General features: G+C 42.2%; 1 protein-coding gene across 2 annotated transcripts in view; it reads right to left on the bottom strand.

Moving 5' to 3' along the window:
* SZRD1 (SUZ RNA binding domain containing 1) overlaps window positions 1-10625 on the bottom strand; it is a 20264-nt gene extending 9639 nt beyond the window's left edge. For both annotated transcript variants that reach the window (XM_006914320.3, XM_015591364.2), the window contains exon 1: window positions 10503-10625. In XM_006914320.3, the coding sequence (XP_006914382.1) occupies window positions 10503-10546 (44 nt within the window). In that variant the 5' untranslated portion in view covers window positions 10547-10625. The remainder of the gene's footprint in view (window positions 1-10502) is intronic.
* Window positions 10626-13494: the final 2869 nt, after the last annotated feature.

Raw genomic sequence — 13494 nt, forward strand, 5'->3', positions numbered from 1 at the left:
CACGGCTAATGCCAGAGAAAGAAGCACCGGAAGCCATATCACTCCAGGTTTGATTCTGCAGCGATGCTTCAATACCACTGTCAGGTTCAAAAGATTAACTCAACTCCTGAGCAAACATGACTGTACAAGTCGAAAGAAGCAGAATTCAGAAGTTAGGAACAAGAAGGTGTATGGAGGCACACCTAGGCCATTAATTCATCAGATGCCTTTTTAATATAGACTCAGATTAGTCTGTTTGAAGGTTCCATTGCCCACAAAACATTCCTTCTTCCTCTGTTAACTCCCAGAGCAAGGGAAAACATTCCACTTTAAGTGGATCACTGTAGGGCACAGGATATAGTTCTAAAATTCTCTCTCTAAGGAAGTCTATGCTTTGTTAATGTATCTCAAGGCCATTTTCCTTTTCCTTCACTGTGGCAAAAAAAAGTTGGAGACAAGCGTTTATGGAAAACCTGCTATATATTAAGTAGGAGAACCGCCAGATGCTGGACATCCAGAGGTAAGGCAATCCTTGCTGATGAGGAGAGCCCAGCCAGGTGGGAGAAGACAGATAAACCAATCACAGTTGCTACATTAGTTGTATGAATAGTATTTTGGGAAGGGAAATGGAGGGAGCAATCCTACTATGGCAAGTCAGGAAAAGCTGCAGGAATTTGAAGGACAAGAGTTTCAAGGTGAAGAGAAGACAAGGGCATTAAAAAAGTTGGAGAGAAAGAAGATTAAAACAGAGGGAAAGGAGTAGAAAAAAAGAAAAAGAACTAAAAATAAATACTTCCTAAACTAAGAGATTCCAATCTAGAAAGGTATCTTACCATGAACCCATCTCTCTTTTAAACTAGGTCTGGAAAACCATCTGAGATTACTTTAGTTGCTGTCAGCAATGGTCTTTATTAATTGGTATCAATACTACACAAAGGGGTAAGCAAACAGAAGAACACAAGGAAGTAAACTGTTCACGTCCAGACACTGAGATTCCAAATAATCCCTAAATGTCCAGAAAAACTGAGAGCAAAAGACACAGAGCAATTATTTTATTTTGTCAAATAAAAATATTAGGGAAAAAGTTATCATCTACTGTCACCATCATCATCATGCCATAAGATGAAGGACATTTAATTTCAAAACAAAACAAAACCCAAACTACTACTCAAAGAGCTGCTGCAGAAAATTAACTGTAATTCCTATGGCTAGCAAGATAAGAATGTCAAGAAATCAGAGGTACCAGAAAACCATGAAGGGCTTTGGGGTGGTATGCTGTAAAGACAAAACAATTCTTACTTGCTTGTAAGGGAACACCACTTCCTGCTTTCTTTCCCAAGTTCACTACAGCTTTCAGGATCTCTCTGCGCCTGCCCAAGAAGAGGAAACCCTTTGGGCACACACTTCAGCTATGCCTCCCAGTACGGTGGCGACCACCATAAGTGGCTGGTGAGCACTTGACACGTGGTCAGTCCAAACTGAGACGTGCTGTAAGCGCCAAATGCACAGATTTCCCAGACTTAATATAAAAAGAGTGTAAAATAGTTCATTAACATATCTTCGATATTGATTACATATTGACATGATGCTATTTTGGATATATTGGGTTAAATTAAAAATATTAAAATTAATTTCACCTATTTTTTATACTTTTTAAATGTGGCTTCTAGAAAATTTTAAATTAGACATATGGCTCACATGGTACTTCCGTTGGACAACACTGCTTCATATCTAACTTTAGATGAACAGAGATACAGCTGCTGTACATTTAACCTTTCAGCAACTAGCAACTACCTTAAGGACCCAAGGGACATGTTTTACTGATATGCAAAACCTACTGAGAAGTCCTATTTGTCATGTTGGCATAACAGCAACTAGTCAATCAACAACAACAGCAACCCAGTGCCAAGTGTTTGGCTCAGACACTGCTGAGAAACATTCACCACTTCACTTCAATCCTATCTGAGCCCCACCATCCCACTGAAACTGTTCTTGTCAAAGTCACCAATGACCTTCACTGCCGCCAAATTCAATGGTAAATTCCAAATCTTCATTTCATTCAATCTCTCAGCAGCATCTGACATTGCTCAGTGTTGTTCCCTTAAAGGATTTTCTTTACTTGGCCTTCCAGACACTACTGTCTTGGTCTCCTACCTCTCTGGTAGCTCCTTCTCATACTCCATATTTGATTTCCCCTATAACAGGATAGAGTCCTCTCTTCCTCTCCCAATCTTTTGCAGTTGTAGAGTTTGCACCTCTCCTCTTCTGTAGCTGTTAGCTTATTAAGTGGTCTCATCTAGTTCCACAGCTTTACAAACATTAATAAACAACTGCCAACTCGACATTCCCCATTGGATTTCAAAAGGTACCTCAACTTACCACGTCCAAAACTGAACTCTTGATTTCACCCACTGACTCAAACCTGCTCCTCCCATATCCCCTCCACAATTCTGCTGCTGTGACCGCCCCCCCAACAGCCACTGAATGGACAGTTACAACAGCATCCTAATCAGTCAGTCTCTGTGCTTCCACTCTCGTCTCTACCATTTATTTTACACACACATAGCAGCCAGAATGATCCTTTTAAAAATCAAGTTAGCCTCTACTCAACACCCTCACATGGCTTCCTATTTCAAGGTGATATCCACTATGGCCTACTAATCTCCCTGCTACCTCTGACCTCATCTCTTACTACTTTCCCCTTCACCCACTCCTTCACACAGGCCCCTATTGTTTCTCATATAAAACAACCATGCTCCAGCCTCAGGGCCTTGGCGCCTCTGCCTGGAATGCACTTCTACCAGCTTCTGCACAGCTTGCTCTCACTTCCTTCAGGTCTCTCTGCCTATCTTTATTTGAGAGGTCTTCTCGGATTTTTGTTTTGTTTCGTTTTGTTTTATAAAATGGTAACCCTGCCAGTCACTTTCTATGCCCCCAAACTGTTTTATTTTTCTTCGCTGTGTGTGTATAAAACATTATTTATTGTTTATTTTCCATCTCTCTCCACTAGAAAGTAAGCTTTGTGGAGTCAGAATCTGAATTGGGTCTGAGTCTGAAGGTAGGGACACTATCCACATTCAAAACAAAAGCCAAGACTGCCTTAGGCTTTCTTAGCAGTGGTGGTGACAGCAGCTTCAAGCACCTGCCACAGGTATGTGAAAGGAAGGCACTGTGTCCTCCCTTTACCACCTCTAATCCTCACCACACCTTTGAGATGCATAGCAGCCTGCTGCATGCTCAGAGGTTAAGTGACTTGCCTAAGGGCACTTAACTAGTAAGTGACAGAACTGAACCCTCAACCTCAAAAGGAGAAAGCATAAGATTCAGGAAAATGGCTGGTGGGTGGCCACAGGAACTTATAAGGTAGGATAAAGGCTGACAGGTAACACCAACCTGCTCACGTGGCCTGGGTTCCTAAAGAAGGCCTATAGCAGCAACAGACCACAAGGAGCTGAATTCCAAAGTCCAGAGCTTAAATCAATGAAGAAGTACACACAGGGAAATAACTCTTCAGCAGAGAACGTAGCAATTTACACATATTCCAGGCTGGAGGACCTCAGAAACTCTGTAACTACCATCTTGAGACAATGTATTTGGTCTGCTTTGAGTGACCCTTCAAAGGGTCTCCATTTGGGAGGAATCCATACAGCCCTTTACCTTAAAGGAGAGAACAGGCAGGGTGGGGGGCGGGTGGTAATAAGTCCTATCCTGTTAACTCTTAGAGAACAGCATATTAGTCCTGAGGGGAGCAAAAAAGAGACCCCTCAGCCCAGCAGTCCCCAAACTTTGGCACCAGAGACTGGTGCTCCCATGAAAAGCTAATGCCTGTTAATCAGAAGTGGAGCTGAGGCGGTGCTAGCGCTGGGTGCTAGAGCGTCTACCAGTACAGATGAAGCTTTCCTGGCTAGCCCGCTGCTCACCTCCTGCTGTGCAGCCCCCGGTCCTGTACTGATGATCCTCAGCCCGGGGCTTTGGGACCCCTGCTTGGGCCAGTTTTAGGAACTTCAGAGGCCACACTGTCAGTGGCTGGAGAACAGGGAACAACGTTCCTTATCCTCAGGGCAACAATACTCTCTGCTCCGACATCTGCCTTTGGGTGATACTTTATTCAACTCTCACCACCAGGCAATGCAGATTCACCCAATTTTACAAATGAGGGAAATGAAGCTGAGAGAAAAGTAGACAGTGATCAGTCCAAAAGTCAGAACTGGCACTTAAAACTGAGCCTAGTCTTCTGACTTTTATTGCTATGGATGGAGAAAGTGGGTCAGAGACTGGCAGAGGTGACATATATTCTTGCTACCTTTTGTAATGAAGACAGGAAGACTCCTCTCCCAACGGAAATAGTAGGCACACAGACTTCGGGGATGGGAACAAAGTCACTACACCTTCTCCCCACCACCAGGTTTTATTCAAACACCCAAGGGCGTGGTCATCAAAGGCACTCGGCAGGGGAGCAAACAATGCCTCCAGGGCCAAGGCAATAAAATAAATGGTTAAAACAAGAAGAGAAGAACACAATAGGTAGCAGATAGGAGGAGGGAGGCTGCAGAGGAGAGGAGAGCAACCAAGACCCAGGGCAAAGGTATTCAAATTCGATATTTAAAAAACAATGTGTATTCCCCCCAAATCTTTAGGCCTAATACCCAAGGGCTGCCAGTCTACAACTACAGATGTAGAGATCCTAAAATAGCAGAGTTGTTAAATCATCTCATGAGATCGGAGCAAAAATTATCTCGTCTCTTTTCACTGGCCCGTTGTTTCAACCAGCATCTCCCTTGCGGTAACTGTCCTTGCATTGTCCTTTGGCTCTTGAGTTCAAGTTTCTTAGACATAAACTTTATCGGCTCATCATCTAGGCAACAGAAGCAGGGAGTCAATCCCAGGAGAAACAAATAACAATACTTCAAAGGAACTAGCAACTAAGCATACTAAAGCTCTTAACTAGTTAATTATCTGCTGAAAAGCAAAAGTAAACAAACTGCCCAAAAAGGTCCCTAAGAGTGAGGCCAACAGCCAGGGCTGGGATAGACCAGGTGATCTCCTCTCCCCGACACTCGAAATAGTAGTATCTAACTCCTCACTAGGTCACTGAGACCGAACAGAATGAAGAATAGAAAAATGCACTCCACCTGGCCTGTAGTGCGCGCTCAAGATGCTATCTAGAAAAAAGGCCTGTGGGATTGGGGAGCTTGCAGGTTTATAGGCATTGTCTATTCACCAGTGAGACTTGCAACTTGGTGGCAGAAACCACTGACAGCTGGAGAGGCATATAAACTTCTCTAAAAGGCTAGTGCATGAGGGATGGAATTTAGCTCTCAGGGTATATGAAGAGTGGTGACAGTCCTGACCTTTCCAGACTCAAGTCATAATTGTCCCGAACAATCTCATATGAGGATCATGACCCTGAAGAACGCAATTTTAACTGCACGTATTTATTATTCCTTTTAGAAAGGAATGACTGCTATTTCCTGTGTTCATTTTTTAAGGGAAAAAGTTCTGGGTGTAAGGATGACCTGGGAGGGACATTTTGAAATGTCTTACCCTCAGGGATAAGATTCTTTACATACAGACCCCTGTGGGGATTTGTCGCTAATTGTGGCAATTAGCAACACTGGCAGTGGTTCGTTTTAACTATCTTCCCATCAACATCCTGCACAGAATTAGATGGTAAAGAGAAGTATGCTTGGCAGAAGCTAGCAGAGATAAAAACACTTGGGAAGAGAAATCTCTATTACTATTTTTAAAAAACCATTTCATTCTGTATTTTGGCCACAGATATAAGTAGCTAAACTCAATTTTCTCCTAGGAAACCAACAAGTCAGTAGTTGTCCTGACAGGAAAAATTTTCTATTCTTGTGGGGAAAGTGTGCAGGAAAGAACACACTACATCTTGTGAAGGCTAGCTACCTGATACAGCCAGAAACTGATGTTAACTGTGTGGGGGCCCCACCGTTAACTATAGAGGTGGAATCTGGAAAGAAAGGGCTGACCCCAAGAATACATTTGAGTCATCAGACCTAAAAAACAGTACCTTTTCTCTTGCACGATTTTACCAAAAGCTTTAGAATGATATACTAAGTTCTCTCCTATTACAGAAGGAAACGCTAGAAGGCCTGTGATTGCCTGAATTTCCAGCCCCCAGCAACCATGGCAGCTCTTCTGAACAGCCATAGCAGGCTGGGAACAGGCCCCCCAAGCAGCCTCAATAAAAGAGCTGAGAGGTTACCAGTGAAAGGCTCATTAGCCTCCTTTCTTTGAAACCACAGTGAAACGGATCTTTTTCCAGAGTCCAGGGACGGACTGCTTAGCGCAATCATGTCTAAACTGGCCAACTGCTTTATAGAAAGCCCTCTCTGAGGACATCGCATTCCCGAGCACTCAATTTTCCCAAAGGACCAGGAATCGCTTAGAAATGGCTCTTTCAGGCATGGTATACCTGGACTTGTACTTTCTGATACCACGAATCTTAAATGTCTTCTTTACTTTACAGACACATGAATTATCACCAGGTAGCCCTGAAATAACTTATTTGCCCACTACCCAAAGTCACTGTACGCATTCCATAATGACAGCTGTTACAGGTAGTGCAGAAAGCCTCAAAGTAAGGTGGCAGCTATGGTTCAGAGAGAATGGCCTCTTCCCTAAAGAAAGAGAAGTAAATCAAAGTTTTTATCTCTTAAATTAAAATCTATGCCACCACTTTGCTTTAAAAAAAAAAAAAAAAAAAAGCCTTCAAAGCTCTCCTCTGCTTTCAGGAAAAAGTCCAAGCTCCCAGAACCAAGTACAACAAGGCCCTTCCCGATCTGGCCCCTGCATACCTCTCTGGCCTCATCTCTTTCCACTCAGCCCTGCCAACTCCCTGCCCTCCAGCCAGGAGGAAATACGTAGCTCTTCCAATGCTGCACTCTCTTCTTTGGCTGCCTCCCTACCTCTGTGCATTGGCCCTACACTCTACCTGCCCCTCCCAGACTTACTACTGCTTAATTCAACCGGTCCTTTGAATCTTAATTTAGGCATCGCCTTTTCTACAAGACTGACTCCTGCTATGGTACTCTATCTATGTCTCTTAAAAAAAAAAAAAAAAAAAAAAATTACCTCTTTAAAAAAAAAAGTACTGCTTTACCTCTTTAAAAAAAAAAAAAAGTACTGCTTTACCTGTTAGACTCCTCCACTGGACTGTGCCCAGTGCCTGGTATACAGTAGGTATTCAATGTTTACTATGCCTTCCTACAGGCTTACATACTACCCAGCACTGCTGATAGGGTAACGGTCAGATGACTGGGACATAAATTTGAATTCTTAGTCCAGAAGACTAGTCATCCTTTACCTTACTTAAGATGTATTTTCTTCCAATTGTTACATGACTTGCCCTTGCAAAAAAAGAATAAAAGGCAAATGATGCCAGGAAATTAGAGATTACTAATGCTTTATAATAACTACCAGTCCGATTTCATTTATGTATCATCCGCCTTCCCCTAGGACTGGGTTAGTTCACTACCAACAAGATGGACTAGGCTCTATATATGCCTAAACAACAAATGACTATAAAGCTTCAAACCACCAGAAACAGAGTGAACTGTTGATCTGACTTTGGGGGGAGCACAAAGATATCTTCCAATTACAAAATGCTCTACTTGTCCTTTGAGATGTGCTTAAGACAAATGACACAATTTAGAGTTTGAATCAACATTAACTCAATTTTACATTTTTGTTTCTCCCCAAGGCAGTATATTTTTAAAGAAGCATTTCCTTGGTGAAATGTTAAATTTCTTAAATTGTCCTTTGATTGGAGATGTAACTCCTCGGGAGGAAACAGGTAAAGGAACAATTTTCTCTTAGTAAGCATTCGCCATACTAACTAAAAGCCAAAAACTGCCTATTTACAGAATATATGAGGTGTTTCTCAAAGTCAGTCTTCCCAGAATGATGCAATAGAGCTGTACTGAGTAGACAGAAGATACACAGGAAACAGTGACCTCAGATATACTGACATATAAGAGGGAAATTCTAGCATGTCAAAAATTTTTTGTGGTGGACAGGGATCACCAAAAGCCTATTATTTTCACGGATTAGAACTGCCTCTGGATTACATAAAGTTTGTACGTTCACTTTAGCAACTAGTCAACCCCTATTTGCTAGTCCTCTTGCCACTCAGGATTTGTTTTTGTTTTTTTTTTTGCAAGGGGGGCGGTGAGTAACTTAATGCTCATTACCATATATCAGTTGGGAGGCAGGGTAACCTGAAGCTAAGACTTAAATATGCAACTGGCTACATCTGAAAGACACGTACAGTCAGTTGGTTTCTCAGCGATGTGGACAGTGCTTCATCCCCTCCCTGGCTCCCTTCCTTCAAAAGTGCACATTTACAAGACCCTTTGCAAAGTTTGAAAATGGAATCATATTCAAACCAAGCCCAAGGTAAACATACTAAAAATGAAAGTTAATGCCAAACCCCAAGTCTTTCACAAGTCCATATAGGTAGGAAGGCAGAAAAATGCTAGAGAATGAACCCAGCTTCTTACTATCTGTGTAAACTTAAGCAAGGCAGGTTACTCCCAAAACTCAGCTTCCTTGTTTATAAAAGGATAATGCCTCCCAAAGTTTCAATTAAATAAAAGATATATAAGGGAACTTGCATTTTAGTAGTTACTGCTCATTATGTCAATTTAGTTCCATCTACGTACCTGGAACTTTTAAAAGAATAGTAGAATACTGGACAAGGATCAGAAAAATCAAAGTTAAACTTGACATTTCTGGGGTTTATTCAGCTTTAAAATGCAGTACTAGGCTAGATGATCTCTAAGCAACTTACTCATTCTGAAAAACTAAAGTAATCCTCAATTTCTGAATCCTACATTCACATTTGTTTTCATTTTCTTACTTCTTTAACATGAGAAACTCATATCCCTTTGAAATAGGTGAAGAAAACCAAAGAAAGGCCAAGATGCTCAAGAAATTTATCATTTGAGTCACATCCAAAATGTAGGCCAAGCTTTTTTACAGGGGTGTCTGAATGATTCACTCATACTAGTGGTAGGCAACAGACGCCTGTACCGGAAATTTTGCATTCTCTGGCACAAAGTCACTGCTAAGCACACTCACCGCCTCGCACACAGCAGACATTCAAAAGTATGTCTGTTGACTGAATAAATACCAAGATGACACCTGTTGCTCCTTATAAAATATTTCAATTGCTCTCAAGACAAAATCCAGGGAAGATGATCCACACATAACAACTGTACTAAATACCTTCCGAACAAATTAATCCCTCAAATTCTCAATCATGCTAAGTGGAAAAACAAACACCGTGAGAGAAGTGCTGAACTGCCAGAAAAAAACTCTGAAGTCAGTTTCAACATTCCTGTAGAGATACACCCACTGCCGCGAGGATCAATTTCTTGGCCTCTTCCAGAGCTGACAAGCACCCTCAAAGGCGCTTGGAGATGAAACCCCAGTACCTGTTCTACCCTTGTACAAGCATTCGGCTCTCCCCGCTCTATTCCGAACAATTAAACCTTTAAGGTGGATGTCACTCGAGCCAGCAACTGAACAGACACAAACATGGAGAGGCCAAAAAGACATCTCATCTTCACAAGGGTCACCATAGAACCACAAACTCTGAAAAGACCAAATTAATCACGAACCTCATAGAATTGGCCGTTCCGGCTTGGAATAAACTATTTTCTTACAGCTTCTGAAGGCAAATAAAAACTCCAAAAGCAAGTCGAACGGTCCGTTTCCCCCTGCTCTCCCAGGAATGCGGCTACTTTACACCGTATATCGCACCCCTCCCCCCTCGACCCCGGCGAGCAAACTCCGAGACCCTCCGGGATCAGATCGTTGGGTGGGTCCCAGGAGAAACGGGCTGCCCCCTGGGCTTACGGTTGTTCTGGCAGGGTCCCCAAGAGACCCGCCTGCAACAGGCTCTCAGAGTAAAACTAAAAGAGAAAAAACCCCAGACTCGCCCACCGTGGCGGATGGCGCAAAGCGGTGGGGGATTTCAGTCGAGAGTTGAAGGGCCCAAGACGATTCAATTTCCCTTACTGTCCCTCTCCGGAGCCGGGGCATAGCGCCCAGGTCCGCGCACCAACCCCCTAAACGCCCCCCGTCCCCCGACACACACACAGCGTGCTGCTCGCTCCTCATTAGAGCACACGAACTTTAAAATGGTGCCTCGGACAGCGGGGGTCGGACGAGAAAGGAAGGGTCCAAGAGGCCCGGGGCGAGCGAGTGGACGCGGGGGCCAGGAAAAGAGGCCTTGGGTGGCGAGTGGGGCGACCCAGGTGACGCGCACGTCGTGGGGTGGAGGAAAGCGCACCGGGCAAAGGTGGAGGGAGAAATGGAACGCGGCCCCTTTAAGAGGCCTTCACAGCGCCCAGGGACTGGGGGCCTCTCCACCACCCCAGGCCCGGCGTGTGGGGCCTTTCCTTGGGGAGAACCATCCCCAGACCCGCTCCCCGGAGGCTTCGCTCACGCCAGGTCCCGCCCGGCCCTGCCCCAGGGCGGCGGCTCCTCCTTACCCCGCTGTCTGCCGCCTCCTCCCAGCTCTCAGCGACCTCCTCATCTTCCATCTTACTCGCCGCTTCCCTCCTCCCCAACCCCCTCCCTGCGCCTGCGCCCTGATACGCGCCTCCGTCGCGGGCGCCGGCACGCAAGGCTTTACTCAATGGACCCCGCCCCCTGACAAGCCCGGAAGAGGCTCCAGGCCAGGGCCCTAGATCGTCGAGGAAGCCATCTTGGCAAAGGGCATAGAAGTTAACGCTGCCATTTTCCATAATGGCATCGTGTACTCTCACGCTGAGTAAAGTCCAAATGAACCACCGTCTTGAGTGCGGGAAATGTGTTCTTTGAAACCATCTTTTCTAAAGTCAGGCAATTAATGAAAAAAAAATTTTTTTAAGAGAGTCGTAGTTTTCATAAAGTGCAGATTATGGTTGTTGTTTTTTTTTTTTTTTTAATTTTGAAAACATTTCGAGTCGTAGTTTTCATAAAGTGCAGATTATGGTGTTTTTTTTTTTTTTTAATTCTGAAAACATTTATGCCTCAACAAAGGATGAAAAATAACTGCTGATGCGGAAAACATTTTATTATTTCTGATAGGGTGAAAATGGTTACAGTATTTCCTGCTCATAAAGCAGTATTCCAAGCAAATATTAACACTACTTTGTATCTTCTAACATGAGGTAAAAACATTACTATTAGTTGATAATGCACCTGAGCTGGACAACCAGAACTACTAAAGTTCTCTCTAGTCTTTAATGACAAATACATTAACATTACCTTAATAACGGATTTATGCGTTTTCCTAAAATTTCTGTTTTATTTTTCTCCAGTATAGAGATAGAGACATTGGACTTTAAAGTTTGACTTCAGAAGCTTCCCACTTGAACTGTGATCTTATGCAAATTACTTAAGTTTTCTGTGTTTTAATTTACCCCAAATGTAAATAAAGAGAATAATAATAATAATAGTAGTAGCTGCTTCAAAAGTAGATTAAACGAGTTACTATACTGAAAAGCTTATTCTTGATCCACAGTGAGTTACCTATTACCATTATGGGGGTGTCATGCCTGCCTTAATATTTATAATTCTCACCTCTCTGACCAGCTTTTTCTCCCAAATCACAAAAGCAGGGGGAAAAGTGAACACCATGTGGTTTTATTCTCACTGACATGTTACTGTCGGCCTCTCAGTATTAAAAATATGTCATTCAATTATGTCATGTAGTTTTTCATTTGGTTGCTATAATCGAGTTATCTGAGTTGGAATTTTTTTTTAGTATGTCATTAATTCTTCTGAAAGAACAGCTTCCTGTTGTGAAATTTTGAAATTTCTGTTCCTAATGATAACTATTATCATAAATTGCAGTCATGTGTTAAGTGTTACTAGTCTTTATTTAGAAGTTAAAATGACATGCTTAATAATTCTCTGGTTTCATGACGTCCAGTCTCTGAAATATCATTCATCTCTGGGTCTGTCCTCAGTCTACTGTTCTTACCAAGATGCTCAAGGTATAAGTCACCCCCTGTATGCTAAAGACTTCCAAATTTGATTTCCAGCCTCTAACTGATTTGATGTTTCCGATTCATACAGATAGACTTCTTATCGCCACTTTCACGTGGATATTCCACTAGCAGCTCAAATTCTCTAAGTCTGAAATCCCACAGCCTGACCAACTTTAAAGATAAAGAATTTTGTCTTGTTCACTTGCTGGAACTACATTTACTTTGAATACAGTCTCCTGTGAACTATTCTTTTAAGTGAATTATCTGCTAGCCTTGGCGACAGCAAGGTGGGACTGTCTATCAGATGTTACCCAAACCTCTCTTGAAGTGTGATTAGTTTTTCATAAATGCAACTGACTCGTGTTAGTTTTAGTCTTTGTAATTATAGCCTGTTACCAGCAGAGGGAGATATTTTCTCACAATTTTGTCATATTTGGCAATGAGCCTTAACAAAGGAATTAGTTGGGCAATTCCTGGGACTGAATTTTCTTGGAGACTAGAAAGAGAAATCTTGGAGATCGTCTGAAGATGTTACAAAGAAAATAGGTTTTATTCCACCAAATGAGTAATCTGGAAGCCAGCCCTAGTTAATCATATAGGCCCCTTGTGACCTTGGGCAAATCCCTCCCTCATCTGTAGAATGAGAGAATGGGACTAAATAAGTTCTAAAATTGAGGAAGTGGTAGTTTCTTCCTCAGGGGGGAAAGCCCTCAAATTAAGATAGTGGTATATTTTTAATATTCTTGTGAAAGTCATGTTTGGAGCTTAGAAACTTGCATTCGGAACAGCAGGCACCTTTGATACACCACACAAAACACTGACGTACGATGGGAATATAAGAGCAAAGCCCATAGTGAGAAAAGTTACCACGCGATGCACAAGCCTAGGCTATGTGGACAGTTGTGTTAAGAAACAAATGGCAACTTACCAATATAAAATATACCTACCTTTTGATCCAACAACTGCATTTCTAGGAAGTTTCCCTAGATACATAGATACATTTGCTCATATGCAAATACAAAAGTACAAGGATATTCACTGCTATTTCATTTATAATAAAAAAAGAATGGAAACAAATTAAATGCCTATCACTAGAGGATTTGTTTTAAAAAATATATGATACACCCATAGGAAGGAATAGAATACAATTTGCTAACAAAATTTAGATGGTTCTAAATATACTGACACTAAATGACCCCAAAATTAAAAAAAGAATTTGTTTAAAATAAAAGCAAGGTACAGAGCAGTATGTATACTTTGCTGCTATTTTCAGGTTTCTTTGTTTATGCATGTATATGTGTTTGTTTATGCATGTTTGGAAAGATATTAGGAACTTGTAACAGTAGTCACCTTGATGAAGGAGAGAGGTTTACTAGGTAGCTAGGGGACTGGTAGAATAAGCTTCATTTTTATTATATGTCCTTTTGTACTTTTCAAATATTGTTCTATGTGCAAAGCTTACTTACTTATTCTAAATAAATACATACATAAGAATTTCAGGAATTGA

The sequence above is a fragment of the Pteropus alecto genome, unplaced genomic scaffold, assembly GCF_000325575.1.
Source record: "Pteropus alecto unplaced genomic scaffold, ASM32557v1 scaffold125, whole genome shotgun sequence".
Taxonomy (NCBI): Eukaryota; Metazoa; Chordata; class Mammalia; order Chiroptera; family Pteropodidae; genus Pteropus; species Pteropus alecto.